The 20,396-nt window shown below is 40.3% G+C and overlaps 1 protein-coding gene across 3 annotated transcripts; it reads right to left on the bottom strand.

The window, feature by feature from the left end:
- Positions 1-19,254, bottom strand: kctd15a (potassium channel tetramerization domain containing 15a). 3 transcript variants are annotated; one of them, XM_026917749.3, is made up of 5 exons: positions 18,535-19,254; positions 15,839-16,014; positions 13,513-13,657; positions 8,273-8,578; positions 1-2,900 (listed from the first exon to the last, which is right to left on the bottom strand). In XM_026917749.3, the coding sequence occupies exons 1-5, from the start codon at positions 18,544-18,546 to the stop codon at positions 2,742-2,744; spliced, it is 798 nt and encodes a 265-aa protein (XP_026773550.1). In that variant the 5' UTR covers positions 18,547-19,254; the 3' UTR covers positions 1-2,741. The 3 variants fall into 3 exon arrangements, with proteins under 3 accessions (XP_026773550.1, XP_026773551.1, XP_053091403.1); XM_026917750.3 differs by lacking the exon at positions 18,535-19,254 and adding an exon at positions 18,135-18,478; XM_053235428.1 differs by lacking the exon at positions 18,535-19,254 and adding an exon at positions 17,817-18,087.
- Between the last annotated feature and the right edge of the window lie 1,142 nt (positions 19,255-20,396).

Here is a 20,396-nt window from a genome sequence, read left to right as displayed (position 1 = left end):
GAAAAAATCAGCAATTTATTAAGTCTGTTATTTTTTTTTTCCTCAAGTACAAAAGGAAAAAAACACATGCCTGGAACACTACAATGATTATCCATTAACAAAAAATGGATTTTATTTAAATAATGTACATAAATTTGCACCTTACTGTAATTATACATTTTGACACAACATCGATTAGAACAGCATTTAAATAGAATTTTGTTTTCACGCAGCTGAAAGTCCGAGTGTGAGATCCGAGATCAGCTTCTGAGGCTGTGGTTAAAAACTGTACGGCTGGAATAAAGATTTATTTTGTATATTTGCTTAAGGGCCTCATCAAGCCGCCAAAACATCCCACACGATAGCACAGATGGAACAATTTGAAGAATAACAAAGGATAACAAGCTCCCCGGTCTCAGCAGTTCATTCTGTCTTGCTACACTAACACTCAGCGTATGATTGTGTAGAGTGCGTTGGCATTTCTGTGACCTTTGCCCCTGCCATCCGCTTGTGTAGAGAATGTCCTGAAAAATACTCGGCCTATTAAATGTGTACTTTTACAACACATTAAGCATCATCCGGTGTTTTCCTGCCACATAAGTAACCTTTCGTGTTTATTCTCCCCCACATTGTGACTGGGCCTTTTTGGCCTGGGGAGGTTTGGCTGACTAAATGGATTGTGGGAAAGTGACCTTGGCTTCTAGGGGGTGTTTGGAAGAAGAGGTTGGCTTCTCTCTGACCTGTGGTTTTTCTCTGGAGCCCTGAAGAAGCCTTGAGCTGCACACTAATCTCTGTGCTGCCGTGGTAGACCTAGAAATCCTGATAGTTGTTGTAAACGCTGCATCACAGAAGTGCATTCATTTAGTGAATGAAGTAATCCACCTGCCTTCATCAGAACAGAGTCGTAGAGAATGTAGAGGCAAGTGTATCTCCAGAGGATCTTTGGCTGTTGGCTTGCCAAACAGCATGTTGATCATGTTCATTTGATTACACAAAACTGAGAAAGGGAATTTGAGGCTGACAAATTTGGAGCCTCCTGATCAAAATGATCCGCTGTCATTATTGTAGCTACAGCAGGTCATCAGGTTCCCGGGGCTTACAAAAACCACTGGAAACGTTCTAGCAAACTTGACAAATCTGATTTATGTATTAATTATTAATAATTATGTGTTAATGATTTCTTATTCAGAGTATTGACACTGCAAAAGAAAAATGAGCATATCTGATTTCACAGTAATGTCTGTAATGATGCAGATGTGCGTACTCTGTGAAGTTTACGGCAGCTAGTTAGAGATCCAACATGGAGATTTCTCTATGGATAACTAAAACTTGTAACCTAATTTCATGCCATTGCCAATTCCCACACACTAGTTCTCCCCATGAATCAGGGAGTGTGAGGGCTAGCATGTGCTTCCTGCAGTATACATGAAGCCAGCGCATCTTTTCAAAATTGCTGCTCATTCTCTATCAAAGAGCAGCTGAACACACTTGGAGGAGAGCACTAACTGCCCTCTTCTGCATACAAGAGGCCCACTATTGGCTAGTAGCACTCTGATTGACAGGAGAGAGAGTAATTCCATCCCTCCCACCCAGAGATCAGGGTTAATTTTAAAATCTTTAGCCATCGCTCGCTATTAGAGTGAACACCACTCGGGAATCCAAATCTGTAGTATTTCTTCTCTGCTAACAGGGTTTCATGCTTCTTTTCGTCCATGTTGTCTCAGATTTTTTTTTATATTCATTGAATATAATTGATTTTTAAATCCTGAAATCTAGTGTAATTTGAAGAGTGTCGCAACTATGGAAATAAGATTTTAATCATTTAAGCCACATACAAATGTCGGTTAAATCTAATTGGAAAAAATCTGACTGCATGTATTTTCTGCTGTTCAGACAGCAGACACTCTTTCCTGCTCAAATGAGATTTGCCATTGGATGTGAGCTGTTTGTCTGAACCTAGCCTTACACACGCTTTCCTCTGGCCGTGTTGTAACTACAAGTCAACTACAAGACATTAACTATGGATGCACCAATACACATGGCTTGGGTGGGTATTGAATTGGATTTGATATTTTCTCATCTGATCCTCTGATGTATTTTCTGTAATGAACAAGTGATATTTTGGTTGACACGACACAGATCTAGCACACACACACACACACACACACACACACACACCTAGAATGCTTCTGGTAAAGCATTCAACCATCATGCCTGTCATGTTGCGGATCACACAGCAACAGAAGATCAGAAAGAATCACTCCCTTGCTAATGCATCATCGGAGGATACTCAGAGAAGAGAAACTGGGATCGCTATCAGTTTGAGCACAATGCCAGCCAGCCAGCCAGTCCTTCTACACTCCACAATCATCATAAAAACACCAATGCGCTCGGAAATGATGGCAAGAGCATGCAAGGATCTGATTTATAGAAGACTGGAGTATGAGATGTTCCACAGTGGAAAAACTGGAATGTGGATTAGTGTGCAAAAAGAATTCTGCTTTAAACACAAACAAGGGCATGACTGAATACTATACCAACAGTGTTAATGTGAGTGGAAGACCAAATTATACAGAAACGTAATCTTGACATTTTGAACATGTCCCTCTACTGAGTCTTGGTGTTCAGTCAGATGTCTTTCGTTGTTTAGATAGAGTTCCATCATGATGGGCTCCTTATAGTCCAGTGAGCCGGCAGAGAAGTACACACCAGCTCATTCTAGTCCATAGCTGATCTTTTGCAGGTCTGATGGAGGCTTTGGGCTAGTCCAGTGGCTCCTGTTTTATCCGGATGGGCGTGTGGATGGTCTGACAGCGTCTTTCCTCCCGACTCAGGATGTACTCACTGAACTGAGACGAGTCCACTCCTCCGCCGCACGATGCCACCATGGTGAAGCCTTTCTGGAACAATCTCTCCAGCACCTGAGCAATAACAGTGAGGTTAAATATTTACCATTTACATTTACATTTTAATTGAACTGTTCAGAGAGACAAGATGTGGTTTAATAATGGATACGCCATTAAATCCATCAACTTCATATTCTCCAGAACATTTTAATCAATTAAATATTAAGTTATATAGATTAATAAATTACTTAATATGAGCAAAAAAATGACCTAGGAACATCTCTGATGTCTGAAATTATATATATATTTGACTTTTGAACTCATGTCCAAAAAACAGAATGATGTGGTACCTGTAAACTTTTAATTAATTACAGAAGTTTTGATTATTGTTGTATATTTTGCTTATTTATTAATGAGAAATGACTAAAAGCAACCTAGGAATATCTCTACACCTTTATTCAGGATCCATGAATATACACAGGAGAGTACTTTGAAAATGCTGTGCCGGCTAGCTAATTGGTGAGGTGTTTTTTTTTTTTTTGTTTGTTTTTTTTTTGGTAAGGGTTTTCAGGACCCGTGTTTCATTTAGTATTACCATGTTTTCAGTGAGTTATTTAACAGTGGGCAAAGCAGTCCACTGATGTTATGTGGTGATGTGTTCATCACTAACATCAGCTAAGTTAGCTAGCTAGCTAGCTAGCTAGCTAGCTTCACATCGGGGCAGTCGTGGCCTAATGGTTAGAGAGTCAGACTTGTAACCCGAAGGTGAACCTGAAGGTTGCGGGTTCGAGTCTCAGGTCCGGCAGGGATTGTGAGTGGGGGGAGTGAATTAACAGCGCTCTCTTCCACCCTCAATACCATGACTGAGGTGAGACGCTTGAGCAAGGCACCGAACCCCCCAACCGCTCCCCGGGTGCTGCAGCAAAAAAAGGCTGCCCACTGCTCCGGGTGTGTGTTCACGGTGTGTGTGCACTTGGATGGATTAAATGCAGAGCTAGCACAGTGTGATATCAGCTATCAGCAGTTAACTATTTGAATATCACAATTAAATTCAGAAGTGTTTTCCAGTTTCTATGTAACATCAAGCTGTGTTTTTCTGTCTTGACAAAAGCAGCCTGGAGACGGAACAACTGTTTATAAGTCCTATAATGTAAGTGATAACAGGAATGAACTCATTTTGTGGACATTAAATGTAGCTGTAAATGGAGAAAAATGGCAGGTCAATCATTAAGCGGCAGATTGCTGTGGTATAAGAGGAATAAAACACTTGTTATTGGCAAATATTCGACTTCAGAGGACGCATCACAGCAGCCTGTCCTTAACTATTTTCCTATAATGGCATGCCACCATGTATTTTATTTTATTCCTTATTTATAACATTTTATCTATATTTTATCTTTATGCTTTTATTTGCCTGCAACATTTCCCTCTTCAGACAGTCCAGTGAAGATGAGAGAGCGATCAGACTCTCCCTGGAGCTGTTTACTGGAGTTTGATGAGGAGTCAAAAGCAAACTGTTTCCCCCTCTGACAACCGAAACCAAATCACCTCCTTCTTTTCCTGCATCCCCAACAGCACACACACACACACACTCACACACACACACACACACACACACCGCCAACGTCGGAGATCCACTGGCGAGCGAGCTCTCTGCAAACCCTGTCACTTGCTCGTCCACAGATCACTGACATGTTTTATCTGGTGCAGTACTTGTAGATTTTTTTGAAATTCAACACATGCAGTCTGGAGTATTCACTTACTCCTCCACTTCTTTCAAGTGTGCTTCACATGAAAATGAAAATTCTGCCTCAAGGCAACTGAGCCAGATAAAAGTTCCTCCAATGAAAAAAAAAAATAATAATAACACTCAGTCGAATCACGGGGCCCTGAGTAAAATGTCCACCCTTATCCACCCTCTGGAAACCTCTGGCAGAATTTCAGTAAGTATTACAGGGGAAATGAATTCATCTGGTGTGTTCCTCAGGTAGAGGAGAACAGGTGACGCAACAAGCGCATGCCACTTTACCGAGTTCACAGGCTGAAGGAAAAAAACAACACCAAATGAACGTGTGGTTTAAAACTGATGTTAATACACAGAATAAATAGAAATGCAGGAGTGATGTCATGTGATGCATTAAAAAAAGAACATTACAGGCTGAAACCTCTGAAACATTTATTACAGCCATGTCTCTCTGACTCTCTGTCTCTCTCATTCTCTCTGTCTTTCTTTCTTTCTCTCTCTGTCTCTCTCTCTCTTTCTGACTCTACATATCTGACTCTCTCTGGCTCTCTAACTCTCTTTGTCTCTGTCCCTCTCGACTATTCTCTGTCTGTGTGTCTCTCTTTGCCTCTGTCCTCCTGTCTCTCTTGTTCTTTCTCTCTGTCTCTCTCTGTCTTTGTCTCTCGTTCCGTTCTCTCTGACTCTGTATACCTAACTCTCTTTGTCTCTGTCCCTCTCTGCGTCTCTCTCTCTCTCTCTCTCTCTCTCTGACTCTGTCTCTCTCTTTCTCTGACTCTCTAACTTACTTCCTGACTCTGACTTCCTCTGTCTCTCTGATTCTCTCTCTCTCTCTCTCTCTGTCTTTCTGACTCTATTTGTGTCTCTCTGTCTGTCTCATTCTTACATAATTCCTCTGTCATGTTACTCATGACTGGTTGGGCTTAAGAGTGCCTGACATGTGGCAAGCAAGAAAAAAAGATCTGCACCTCTAGCGTGATACAATTAGTCGAGTGTGCAAAGGCGGGAAAATGGTGTTAGCAGATGCAGCGATTAGTTATACTGTAAGTCAATTAAGCATGTGTAAAAAGGAGCATAAACCAGTTTAGGTTGTTTAAAGAAACCAAAGTAGGTATTAAAAATGTAATATGTGTGTTTAAACCGCTGCAGGCACATACGCTGGAGCGCTTTTTAAAAAAGAAGGGATTTGTCTTGAGGATGAGTTAAAAATAAATTATGCATATCATTTTCCCCTCGATTTCTGCACTCATTTACGGCTCTCTATATCCCTACATTAAAGGTGCCCTACATTACTGTGTGTGTGTGCGCGCGCAGGCAAAAAAAAGGTAGTAGCACTTCATGAACAGGTGAAAGCATTAAAGACAGGTGGATTGATACTGAAGTTTCCATACTTTTGATCCTGAAGTTTTTTTTTAATGGATCCTAACATACGAATATTGATATTATGTGTTCATTTTTTTATTGAACAGAATCTCACAAGCATATTGTAGCCCTGTACCTAAGAATTTTCTGTGTAATCATAGAAAACTATAATGCTTACACTGAATAAACATTTTAACACACCTAGTGCTGTTTGACTTTATAATATACAGCTGTGGACGTGTAATAGTTCATCATTTTACTATCCGGTGCCACCCAGACAGGAATGGGTTTCCTTTTCAGTCTGGTTGTTCTCAAGACGTCTTCCTCATGATGTCTCAGGGAGTTTTTCCTTGCCACTGTCACATCTGGCTTGCTCATTGTGGATCTAAATCTACATCTGGAATTCTGTAATGCTGCTTTGTCTATTGCAATGTCTATTGTTTAAAGTGATATGCAACTAAAATTGAATTGAAAAATAAATGTAAGAAGGATGTAATGATGCGGAGGATGGAATTACTGCTCCTTCCACAATATCCCTCTGCCCGCTGACAGAACTGAACCGAACCGAACTGAAAAGTATGACAGAGTGAATGTCTATTGTAAATGATATGTATGTATATGGTTTATTTCTGTAATTATGCAAAACCTAAATTCAAACACTCCTGAATTATGTATTTTACATATAATTAATTCTTGATATCCATGTTTAAAATCCATGACTGTAGAAATTTCCGCACAAGAAGACTTTTCAAAGTGTCTGTATCAGTATCAGGATACTAATGTTTTACTTGGTATTGGGTCGAAAATAAAATCAGTGGTATTGCCGGTCCCTATGGGGGATGTAATAACATCTCGTGGGGCAGAACTGCACCTCTGCAGCTGTGTAGCTACACCTTTCTCAACACCTGCCAGCTTTATCCTCTCCTCCTCACACCAGTTCTCTCTACTTCTTCCTGTGTGACACTCGTGCCCTAGTCCTGCTTTCTAACATTCTTTCCAGCATCTCAAACTTTTCAGTGAACACAATGTCTCCTTCCTGATCACGCACATCTTCTATACACATCACTGATCTGAATTACATAAAGCAGGGACATAAAAAGTAAGCGGTGAGTGTGTAAACCAGCAATTCAATATATATTTATACAAAATACTACAACCAAAAATGGATCAAAATTAAATAAAGTATTCTTATTACATAAATACAATTTGGATGATTTGTTAAAAGTATTGCTAGCATTGCTGGTGTATATTATCTAATGCTAGCTAGTCTAGTTATCTTTTTATATTGTTATATTTATCTAGTTGTTTTACAACATGATAGATAGAACTGAGTCAATCAGAGGCGTAGCCACGGGACAGGCATGTTAGGCAATTGCTTGGGGCCCCTGAGTTTTATGTCTATGAAAATATCCAAATCTCAAAGTGCAGAACTTCCCAAAACCTCAGATGGGGTCTTTAAAGGGGTGCCATGTCACTAGCTAATTGTTGCACTTTTCAGAATGAAGAGAATTTATATCTGGAAGCCAAAAAGAAAGAGAAAACAAGAAGAAGAGGAAAAGAGAAAGCAGAACTATAGCAAGTGGAGGAAAGAATCTAATAGCAAAATAATTATCTTGGATGATATCTATAGGCTAAGCCATAAAATAACATAATGCTAGCCCAGCATCACTTTGTCAAGCAAGCAGCTAGCTAGCTTGCTTGGTTTGGAGCAAATAATGTTAAATATTTAGCTAGCATTATGGGTGGACTTTGTCATTTTGCTCAAATTGTCTTGATGGCTTGCTATTTTAAAGTATATACAGAGAATAAAAGCCAAAATTTTGCCAAAGGTGTTCTGTTTTAGCCTATTATATAACTCTACTGTATATGCCACAGTTTAGCTTAGGTCAATTATTATTTTTTTTCTGACATCTTGGTATTGCCACTTGTATAATCCCTGATTAGAGATAGATTGAAATACACAGGGAGGGCCCCTTGCCTTGGGCCCCCACAGTCCCTAGAATCGCCTCTGGAGTCAGTCACACATTACTACATCTCTGTTTTCTCCCAGATTCGTCAGTCAGATGTTTGGAAGCTGCTGTGCTGTTCATGAGCTATGCATATGATAAGCAAAAGATTTGTAGAATCCAATAGGTATTGGTCACAGAACATAAAAGACTGTGTTGTGATACAAATCACATACTGATGCTTTCTGTGATCAGCAAATCTAAACTATTTCTAATAGCAGCAACTATCCCTGGCTCTACTACACCTTAGTCAACTTTCCTGCCAATTCTAGACTTTGTGCCAGTTTCCTCACAGAACATTTATTCATGTAAGGAAGGTATGAAACATGCAGCTCTACCTGTACAGAATTGAGTCTGCAGTATCCGTTCAGCGGAAAGCGAATAACATGAGTAGGGTCCTGGTTCCAGCCGGCGTTGACCGAGTTGCACATGACGTCGCCCGTCTCGGGGAAGATCTCCTCGATGAGAGCTTTGTCTCCACTCAGGGCGATCCTCTCGCCAAGGTCAGGGGTCACGCGCACCACCAGGCATTCACAGGGCTGAGCTCCCCGCCGCTGCTCTCGTTCCTGCTTCCAGCGCTCCAGCTCCTTCACCATGGGGCTCAACTGGTAATAACGCGCCTCCTCGTACAGCAGCTGGAACTCCTACACAGCCCACAGAGCAGGAAGCAGATGTGAGCGTGGATACAGACAATGTACAGTCATGTGTATGGATGAAGGAAGGTGCTTGTAATAGCAAATACATAGAGGTGCTGCTCTAGCAAAGAGTTCTCTTAAAGCATGTTCCCAATCTTTTCCAATTATTTGTTCATTTTATATTAGCCTAAATATCAACTAGTAAACCATGCTAGCTAATTAGATAAGGTTAGCTAACTTGGGCAGTGTCAGATGCTAACATAACGACATAGATTGTAGATTAGCCAGAGACTAAAATTCAGTTCAGAAGATCTCATTATAATGGCCACTTGGAGTCAAACCACCATGTTCTAAAGGAAAACAGTAAATAATTTAGAAAATGTTAGCATATCATCATTAAGGTCAAGCATTATGATAACTTGCTTAGTCAGATTCATTTGACCAGAGGTGGTTGTTAAAATAATTTGGAATTTGAGATTAGGATGGGATAAATATCTGTGGATTTTACCTGTATTACCAGGCAGAATTGATATAACATCAATGTTACGTGACACATGCTACACACAACAACAGTAAAACCGCACATGGCTGTGTCCTTTCCAAGGTTTAATTATTACTCTATTTTATGTGCATTTACTTATATAGTTTAGTTTAGTTACATTACCATGAGGTTCAATCAGAACAGAGCTATAATTAATGAAGGAGCTCTGTGTGTGTAAATATGACCAAGATTACAATGACTGCAAATTTTTATTTTTTTTATTAATATCTGAACCATAGTTTTAATACTTCCTATTGTTATACAATATTTCCATTTCATTCCAATGTTGCACACTATCTTGCACAATATAGCACAAATAACTCACAAGTCTATACGGTCTGTGTGTAGGATTATGTCAAATATGACCATGAGAATAAACATGAGAAGGATCCTGGTCCCAATGGTTTTATTATCACTACTCAAAACAGCAGCTATATACTAACTCCCAGAGCCATGTAGGTCTGTAAAATTGCTCATACTGTGGTACACACACACACACACACACACACACACACACGTTCTCTAGTTTGGAAGCACAGATTGGCTGTATTGTCCTGAGGGTCTTAGTGCCCTGAAGCCACTTCACCCCAGCCCTTTTACCCCTACCATTTTCCACCAGACCAGATGGCACTGCCACAGCACTAAAACAACATAGATGAAAACTCACTCGCTTAACAATAGACAGATAAATTTCTTACGAATATGAGAGAAATAAAAAACTGACACAAGCTAACAGATGTCTGGTTGTAGAAAGTCAACAGGACTGAACGCAAATATCCTTATTAAGACCTTTTACCACTCAGGTAAACTACTACTAGAGCTATTACAACTCTAAACTTCTTGACTGACTGACATGCTCACTGAGGTTGCCAGATATGTGGTTTCCGCATTGAATTGGGATATTTTTGACTTGAGTAATTATAGCGTTAGTGTTTTGAAAGCCAAAGAAGTAGAAATTATTTTTTAATGCAAAGACAAATTGTGGTAATATGTGGTTGTGGTTATATTTAAAATGGAAATATTGAAATAACAGGTAAAATAATGTATTAGTAACAGTGTAAGGTATTACAATAAGAAATCTGTATGGTTTTTTTTACAGTATGGTTGTGCTTGTTGTGTGTTAGTGAACTGATTTACTCATTCTCATAGATGTTATTTATTTATGATACGAGTGTAAAATCTGGGAATACCCAGGTGGATGTTTCTAAGGCTGAATTCAGCCAAAAAAAAGCCATATATTGACACCTTTGCTTTAAGAAACCATTAAAAAATATTTTTATATATACACTGTTTCATCTTCCAGAGATCTGCAAAGATGAGGTTGGATAAGGAGCCAGTTTAATGAAGTGGTAGAAACAGTCAGACTGCATGAAGATAAAACTCATGCTAGCTAAGTGTGATTTTCTCACACAGTGAATGTCAGGATTTGATCAAGTTGTTGGATAGTGAAACAGACATCAGCCTAATAAATTCAGTTTGTGATCAGATCCCGGCTGCGAAAATGTCCGCAATGCTCGTGCGCCACAGCCAGAAAGAAATCTTGAAATGAAATTTTCTCCTTTTTCACTTTTGGGGTAACCGGATTTTAAAATGCTAGAACTTTACTTGTGGTCGAGACACATGCAAAAGAGCGTTATTCAGTATGTATTTCAAAATTTGACTATGTGAAGGGTTTTCCAACATCACCACACAAAATATATATGAAATAATACAAAACCATTTTAGGAGATTGATGTTTAAAAAAAGTTACATGGTTTTAGTGCTACTTCACTAAATTGTATCATGCAACGTTATTTTGTAAATAATGTAATATATTTGGCATGATTTTTTGGACTTTTTAACATTTGGAATTAGACCTTTTTGACCATTGGAGTGGTTTTGGTCTATTTTAATAATGTCCATTTGACTTTTGAAGACATGGCAACCCTTAACACTCACACTAATATTGAGGCAGGCAACACAACTGAAGGTAGGTAACAGTCAGAAATTCTCTCATCTTCTCTCTCTCTCTCTCCCTCTCTGTCCCTCTGCCATTAAGCACTGTGATCTGTTTCCAGTTGAGGAGCTTGTGTAACACCGATCTCTTCCCTCCCTGCATCTCCAAAAAGTTAGCTCTTCATCTCCACCTTGTATGAACTATTCATTTTCCTGCAGGCTATGCCACAGTGAACAATACTACCCAGCGTCTAAGACTCCATACTTTCAGTATGCACACAAAAAGAAGCTGCTTTTGCTTGCCCCTCGCCCCACCCCGTCTGCCTATTTCTTTCTCTTTCTCCCCGTCAGCATGCATGCTAAGACTTCAGGCCTGGAGGCTTGGGGTAATTCAAAGGGAAATATAAGTCTTAAGGTGCTATTCATCCTCGGTCTGTAGTGAGGGTTAGATATGTCGAGACTTCTACAAGGCAACATTCTGAAAACCTAATCCAGTAAATACGGAGACCTATAAAGGAAGACTACTCAATAGCTTCTCGTGATAGCTTCAGCGCTTTGAAGCTGGTACTAGACAAAGAAATTGATAAAAGCGCAGTGAATTGCATTTCCATTAGCAGAAATAGTCAGAATTGTGTTTGACACTTTACAAAATTCCCCTCAAGGGACAAGCGACTAAGTATATATCTGAAGTAACAAGTTCCTCAGACTGGGAATGAATTATAGCTTTCACTGTTGTAAATTTGCGAACATGTTCAAAGAGTGAATGAGTTGATGAGCGAGTCGGCGCCATTTGGATATGCTATGAAGACAAACAGATTGATCTTGTGAACCCTGTGTGTCAGAGTCACGTGTCTGGGACAATTAAAGCCCTACAGCATTTCGATGGGGCTGCAAATGATGATCAATTCAGTCAGTGGCCGCTATTTGCATATTTCCCAGCTTGCAAAGGGTGAAGAGTGTGTGAAGAGTGTGATGGCTGAACTGTGAGGCTTGACTGTAATGAGATGTAATGATTTGAGCTGTAACTGCTGTCTATGCATCTTTTCACTATTCCACAGCATCCTGTGAAATCCAGAAGGAGCTGGGGGTTGTGGAGGAGACTGTCCAGACTAGTCTTAATGATGAGGATATGTTCTATTGGTTGAGTTGCAACTCGGGGAAGGACAAAATGTTTTTTTGAAAGAGCTGCTGAAATTTCAGTACACAATTCGGAATCATGTTGTTTGCTAGATGCTATGCTGGACCTAAAGCTTCCCTGGCCAGGTAACTGTAACCCATCCAAAATCATTTATGCAAATTAATATTTTTCAAAAGCCTAGGAACAACTCTACCCTTTCACCCTTATTACAAATGCCACAATCGAATAAGGCTGAATATTCATGAACATGCACATTGGAAATGCCGCATCCTTTCAATTCAAATAGCTAACGGCAGCAAACAGTTAGTAAATTAGCAGGTAGACACTTGTGAGATTTCCGTATCTGCATTCTGATTAATCATATCCTTAGTAATATATTTAGCAGTAGTCAAACCTGTCTAAATATACAGTAGCCCAACACCTAGCTAACTAACATTATCTAAGTTAGTAAACTAGCTTGTCACATATAGATGAGAGTGAGGTTTCAGCGTCTGATTCTGGTTTGTCATTTTCTCAGAATTATATTTACCAGTAGCTAAATCTTAAAATATACCAAACAAAGCTATTTGTTAAATCACTAACATTAGCTTAGTTGGATAACCAGCTAGCTTAGTGCTAGTAAGCTAGTTTGCAGTGGTTTACCTATACCATAACAATAAAGACTACTTTATTAATCACTAATATTAGCTAGAGATATCTAGCTAACCTAGCACACAGCTAATGTGACTACTACGTAGTTTCAGAATACCACTATATTACGTTACAGTATGAAATATTCAGAAAGCCTGTTTTAAATGGGAAAATGTGACTTTTGCAGAACAGCAATCTCTATAATCGTGTAGAAATCTCATTTCTGAATGCAGATGTACTTTAATCAGTTGTATCCTTAGCACACTTTAGACAATTTTAGCACAATTTTAGACATTTTCCTTATAAGAATGCCAAATAGATTATAAAGTATTTGTATGAGCTGCAGTATTTTAATACATGAGCTGTATGGGTCTATATGTTCCAGTTGACCACTGCTTACCAATTTTTTTAATTTTATAATTTATTATAATTTATTTTTAACATTTTATTTATTATTATTATTTTATTTTTATGCAATTATTTTATTATACTAAATTTAATTTAATTTTATTTTTTTATTTTGGAGAGGTTGACTAATATTTTACTGTTTACACTGAACATCTTGGTGTTGTATTTTCTTAATTTGAAAATCAATAAAAATGATCTTTAAATAAATAAATAAATAAATAAATAAATATCTATCCTCGAAACAGTGAAATGATTGTGCATTATGTTCTAGTTCTTGCGGAACAGATTTACCTTGAAGTCTTCAGGAAGAAGCAGTTTGCTGGTGCGGAGGTAGCTGAGAATATAACGGAAAATCTCCCCGTCCCGGTCAATAAAGTAGTGCTGTTTCAGACTGTCCAACACGATGGGCTCCGTGCCGTTAAACAGCCGACTGATTCTGATGAAGACAGAAAAACAAACACATCATGAATTCAACCCTCATGCAGAGGCTGACTAATAATCACAATCCTTTACCACAGTTGGAGCAATATGACAGTTTTAAATGCAGTGAGAATAATGCAGTTTTATTGTTTAACCTGGTTTGAAGAATGAGGTCGAACATTTGGTTTCATGTCTTATGCTATTTCTGCTCTTGTGTTAAATCAACTTAAATCTTGTCATTGCAAAGATGTTCCCATTTCATTTCATGTTCTCTCTCTCTCTCTCTCTCTCTCTCTCTCTCTCTCTCTCTCTCACTCTCTCTCTCTCTCTCTCCCTCCCATTCTGGAAACTGATGCAAAACACTTAATAAGAAAACCAATTCCCCCTTTTGTGCCTGCGGTGCTTCTTTTCTCATATGGTCTTGCAGTTCCCCCAGTTAGAATTTCACCATATAGCTTCAGGCAATCTTAGTTTTTCATCTCCGTTTCTTTTTCTTTTTTTTTCTCTAAAAAGCAATTAAAATGCTGCCTGCTTTCCCCCCCGCTTCCCCTACCCTGCTCTCCTCCTCCTCCCTGTCTCTCTATCTACATTATTAAATCAGAGAAGGCCATGGCATGTGTTAAGCTGAGCAGATGTGAGGGAGTGCTCTCCTCTCGCTCTCCTTGTACTCTTCTTTTTCTAACAGGTGGTGCTCTTTTCCACCCGCCTCTCATGGGGGAGTGAATTATCAGCAGGACCTCTGAGGATTGAGGTTGAGATGCAGCAGGTAGGAATTTCACAGCACCACAAGTGGGAACACTGCTCCTTTTCATTTGTCTGATTAACACAGATTTCTGTTTTTTTCACAATTCAGAAAATAATATATGGACAATATCTGAATCTGGTCCAGTTTCACTGCAGCGTCTGTTTCCTTGCGACCAACGAGATGCACGACAGCCGTGACGTGGCCTCAGCTTTCCTCTCAAGCAGGATTATGTTCAGTACAGTTTTCTCCATTTTTTATTTGTGTACAAATGACACAGCTTTGACATCATTAAACACACATCAGCTTTTCTACGGAATAGTGATTTTTGTCTCAGTGAGTTCAGCATTTCTGCTAATAGCCCTGTTAGTCAGAGGGAGGGCAGATGCTGAGACAAATATACTGAGGATGCGAATGAGGGGGTGGAATTTTAGAGAAGCATTTCTGATCCTCCTGCACAGCACTGCTGCTTTGGTTTACAGCAAAACTGCAGTGGACCATGAGGTCTTCACTTGACAAAACTAAGACCCACCTCTTCAAATCTACTCCAAACTTCAAACCTCAAATATAATCTTGCAACAGCACATATAAAATCCTGTTGGAAGAGCTCTTAAATTTGGCTTATTTGTCATTAAATAAACATGTGTTTAATGTCAGCGCTGCAGTTATTAAAGGAACACAAGCGGTTTACAACTCAATCTCTATCGAGCACATCTGTGGTCTATATGTGATTACAACAAACAAGAATTTGAACATGTTTCCCTGCAATGAAAAAAGAACCAAAATAAACCTGTTTTCGTAAAACTCACTTAAAATACAGTATTTCTCTAGAATGTTTTCATGAACTCAATTTCTTTTTTTTTTGCAAATTACGTCTAATTATGTATAACTCATTCAATCAGACGAATGTTCATTCATTCATTCATTCATTCATTCATCTTCAGTAAGCACTTTATCCTGCTCAGGGTCACAGTGGATGTGTGATGCGGATGTACACCCTGGCTGTGTCTTGCAACACACACACATTTTGGGCCAAATTCCATTAGCAATCCACCTACTAGCTTGTTTTTGAGAGGTGAGAGGAAACCTGGAAACCATTAGGAAACCCATGTGGACAGGACGCAAGCTCAAACTCAGGATCAAACTGGGGATCCTGGAGCTGTGAGGTGGCAATGCTACCTGCTGCAACACTACAGGAAAATGTGTTGAAATTCATGTTAGTCTTACACACACACACACACACACACACACATTAGATGCAGTAAATAGAGATTAGGTCGAAACCACTGGAGTACTCCTTTAAGAACCAAAAAACCTTGGTTTTCTTCAACCTTTGTAACCAATCACTGAAAAAGCATTCAAAATGTATCTGCGTAGGCAATCCATGACATCTGGCGCAGCAGGTTCTCTCTAAGTTTACACTCACTTCCATCACAGAATATAAAAGCGTCCTACCTTGAGTCTGGGTACTTTGTGAGTGTAGCTAGGCTGCTGGTGTACATGTGTCCTCCTACATCGATGTGGACGGGGGCGTTGGCTTTAGTCAGCTGAGCAGGAAGAGGGATGCCCTGCGCAGCCAGAGGAGACACTGGAGAGCGGGTCAAAGAGAGGCGAGACATGCTTCTTCCCTCCTGCGGATCAGCACACACAACACACTCTCAGCAGAGCACACAGCACACCACACACACCTGCAGCACTGCTGCTCCGAGTCAGTCCTCTCCCTCCTGAATCCCTAAGCATAAATGCATGCTCCAGGCCTGTCAACACCTATGAGATCACTCTTACATCCACTTCACTCCACATTTCGCTCAAGAATTAGTAGCACACCTCTAATTAAGAGAATTTGCATCGTGTTTTTTTTCCCCCAGAACCGGAGGGGAGGAAAGGATGAGGCTTATTAACGAGCATGAGAGAGGGAGAGAGACAGAGAGGGATAGATCGTACTGTAGGTGTCTACCTTCAGGGAACACTGAGAAAGTGTAAACTCCTAATTAAAGGTAGTGGGAGTGAGTGTGAGACGTGAAAGGTTTGATGACATCCAGCGGTTTGGTTTGGAGCCTAATAAATCAGCATCTTCAGGTGACATAGAAATGCAGATATTAAAGAAAACTCATATTATATTCAGAGATTAAGAATCAAAACATGTTAAATTAAGACACTTTCCTACTGGCTCGGAAGCTCTTTTACATTACTCAGTGTGGTGCTGGTCAGGATTTAATAGAGTTTAAACAATGTTATTGTTAAAGGCAGAGAGTTTGAGAAGTAGTATTTAACACCTAGATGGATAATTCAGGATTGAATCAGAGAGAAAATAATTTGGGATGCACAAATCCAGTACTGAGCATCAGTTTTGGAGCTGATACCAGCCTGAAACTCTGGATCAGATGTATTTTATTAAATGTTGACTAACTCAATACAGATGTTGCATTGAACACAGGAAACAATCCACTTTAAAGCTTGTCTCCATCACGCCTCTGATGTTTCACATCACAAAACTGGAATAGGAACAGAAATCAGCCCGTGCTTACAACAGATATCGGTATTGTATTGAAAATGTGCGTTCAGTGCCATCCTACAAATAATGATAGCTGTTCAGCTGGAAGCAAATCAGCATTAGAGTGAACACTGTAGGTCTTCATTAAAACACAGTGTGAATTCAGTACAGTAGATCTTCATTCAACATGGCTGATTTGGTTTTCTGCCTTTTTTGGAAACACATCTGTCATTTACAGTTGCACCCTTTCAGAAATCTAAACTACCATTGTGGAGTTACAAATGCTGTTACATGAGCCGCCTGAAAATGTTAAGCAGATGGTTAAAGGCTGCTTTGCTTGGGGCACAATGCTTTAGGAGAAGCGTCTTCATTCATTTTCATCTGGGGTTTGAACTTCAATAACAAGCACAAACATGGGAGGATTTGGGTCTGAAAGCTCTGGACAGCTCACCTCAAAGGCGTCAGCGGGAATGCTGGGTCAGAGGTAAAGCAGGTTAGTGTGAGAGGTAGGGTGAAATCTGTAGCATTGGTTAACACTGTATTTGAATGATATAACGCTACACATTTACACTCTAAACAATGAAAATGTGGGTTCTATTAGGAACTACTCATGCTGCAAAAAGGTTTCTGGAGACATTTTAACTCAAAGAACATTTCAAAGATCTTCCAGGAACCTTTTTTTCCCCTTACAGTGTGATTAAAACAGTGATTAAAAACATGGCTGTTTATAATTTTTATATTATATGCTATCAGATATTGAGGTTAACTCCAGTTCTGCTAGACAGCAAATCAAAAGGTGAATGAATGAATGAATGAATGAATGAATGGTTCAGTATTCTGTACTATACTATTTAAGCCTGAAATACTTTCAAAACCACATATTACAGCACTGAATGGTCAGAATATGAACGATATCAAAATGCGGATTAGGGAACATACCTTTTGACACATGAGTCTGTATAGTAGGCTAGTTCTCCTTCTCTCCTTCAGGTTAAAATTTGTGAACTAACTCTGTCGCACTTCCTGTAATCCCGTCGCTCAAATCACAAATACATCACTACTCAGTGTACCAGTGCACTATTTAAACTATGAAATAATGCCACATCCACCCTACGTAGTGCACTATATGTCCGGTACTGAGCTGCATTTGGGATGCGGCCAGAGGAGCTCCTGAACACAGCACGGTCCTGACACATTAAAATATGGCTTTATGTGTTTATAAATATACAGATTTAAAAAAAGTGTTATAAAGATTACCGTTTCAAACATGTTAGGATGTCCGATGCAATCTGATCAGGAACTCTGATCTCTCTCTCTCTCTCTCTCTCTCCCCGTGTGTGTGTGTGTGTGTGTGTGTGATCGAGGAGATTTCTATTCCTTTAGAAATAACTTTGGGAAAATGTTCGATACTTCAGCGCTCCCGGATTTCAGCCGATTCGGTTCTTCGTACAGTATTGACACGCCGAATCCCGCAAAACGTTAAAATCCGCAAAAAGAAAGAAGAAAAAAAAAGCAGCTCCGTGCGCACATCAGCGGCGTGTGTATGCGTGTGTGTGTGTGTGAGGTCGCTGTGGCTTTAAAAGTCGGTTAACACAGAGAGGAGATACAGAGAGTTTCCACAAAAAGCAGCTCCATGGGGAGAGAAGCGCGTGCTTACCTTGGAAGTCATGGCTCAGTCGGCGTCGATCGATCGTCTCTCTGCCTCTTTTTTTGGCTTTACGGTTCCGTTTGTGGTTGGAGTGTGAGACAGGAAGAGAGTGCGCTGAAGCCAGAGATCCTTCCCGAATAACAGTGGAGGAGAGCAGAGCAGGAATTCTGGCTCGGGGCTCTGAAAACGGCCCCGGGGGGAAAGGGATTAGGGCTCCAATCAGCTGCGCTCTGCCCGCCTCACCACATTAACATCTCATCCTGCTGCGCACATGTGCACGCGCGCCGTCATTCTTTAGGCTCACATTCATTTCCATTTATTCTCATTTCTGTCCCAACAAACAGTGTGTGCGCGCGCGCGCAATGCTGGCGCAAAATCCTGTGTGTGTGTGTGAGAGAGAGAGAGAGAGAGAGAGAGATAACGGTTTAGATGGTTACCTACAATGTCACCTGAGATGATTATTTAGAGTAGATTAGTCATGATAGTGGCTGAGTGGTTGATGGTAAAAGAGCACCATGAGGAAGGCTGATGATGATGATGGACCTATTCTAAATAAAGCTACAATTATTTTTTTCAGTCCATAAATGACTGCCTGGCCCTTATCTCTGCATCTCTGCTGCGTTTTCTCTCTATCTCTACTGTTGTGTCCGTGCAGACCGGAGTGACGCGGATCGGCGCGCGCCGCACGACAGAGCACAAAGCGCTTCCGGCCACGCGCGCCATTTCAATTACAGCGCGCGGCTGGATGGACGCGACCGACTTTAATGGCATGTGTTCGGGAAGAGAGAGAGAGAGAGAGAGAGAGAGAGAGAGAGAGAGACAGGTTTATCCCGAGGGAGACAGACAGGTCCAGCCCGAATAGCAGGTTCAGCCCGCAGATTTTACACTACACAGAAGGCGAAAGTGTAAGTGCGCGCGCACTTTGAACTCAACTCTTTAACCCTCGTGTTAACGATTTCCTCCAGAGCGGCGGAGTGGCGCCTACCAGCGACCACAACACAGCCTGCTCATGCGAAAAGCATGAAGCACAAAGTCATCAGATTACAATATCTGAAATGTTAGATAAAGGCTGATACTGTGGGAAAAGGTACTTTTATAATAGAGATATCCTGCTTCCTTTATAGTTATCAATGTCACGTGATAAAGGCATCAACACCTATAAACTAACAACGCACACTTTTCGCTTATCTACACACTCCTGGGCAAAAAAAAAAAATGGGCCGAGCCCAAAATGGCAAAAATATTAAGCTTTTAATGGTTTTAGTAACAAATCATAGGTCAGAAAATGAGCAAGAATGAAAGAAATGCACTCCTGAGAGCTCCTGTGCTCGTGCAGTTCTGCTGCAGTGAAGTGTTTGTTTGGGGGAAAAAGCCAGAAACAGGGAAATTCACTTAGTCTTCGTGTACGCAAAGGTGAAATCATGATAATAATTAAAATGCTTTATGTATTATTCAAACTAACACATGTCTGGGTGTACAAAATTTTCCCAAATATTTCCTGGGATTTTTTTTTTCATATTAGTCATTATTTGTTTATCTGCCACACCTGATGCAGCTCATCATGAGCCTGATAACAAGCTCATAAAAGGAACCAGGACTGATAGAGCAGGGAGAGAGCCACAGTCTCTGTTTAATTCTTGCTAATTTCCTGACCAAAGATTTGTTGTTAAGACCAATAAAAGCTTCATATTTTGGGCTTGGTCCATTTTTGTCACAGGAGAGTGATCTTGTGACACACAGATCGTCAGTAAGCACTTTCTCCTGCTCAGGGTCGCGGTAGATCCTGAGCCTATCCCGGGAAGACCGGGCGCGAGGCGGGAATCTGGGGTGTATTCTGGGTGTGTATTCCCGCCTCGCGCCCGCTATTCCCA

The sequence above is a fragment of the Pangasianodon hypophthalmus genome, chromosome 7 (genome assembly GCF_027358585.1).
Source record: "Pangasianodon hypophthalmus isolate fPanHyp1 chromosome 7, fPanHyp1.pri, whole genome shotgun sequence".
Classification (NCBI taxonomy): domain Eukaryota; kingdom Metazoa; phylum Chordata; class Actinopteri; order Siluriformes; family Pangasiidae; genus Pangasianodon; species Pangasianodon hypophthalmus.
The sequence above is the reverse complement of the archived record's forward strand: the minus strand, read 5'-3'. Positions and strand labels throughout refer to the sequence as shown.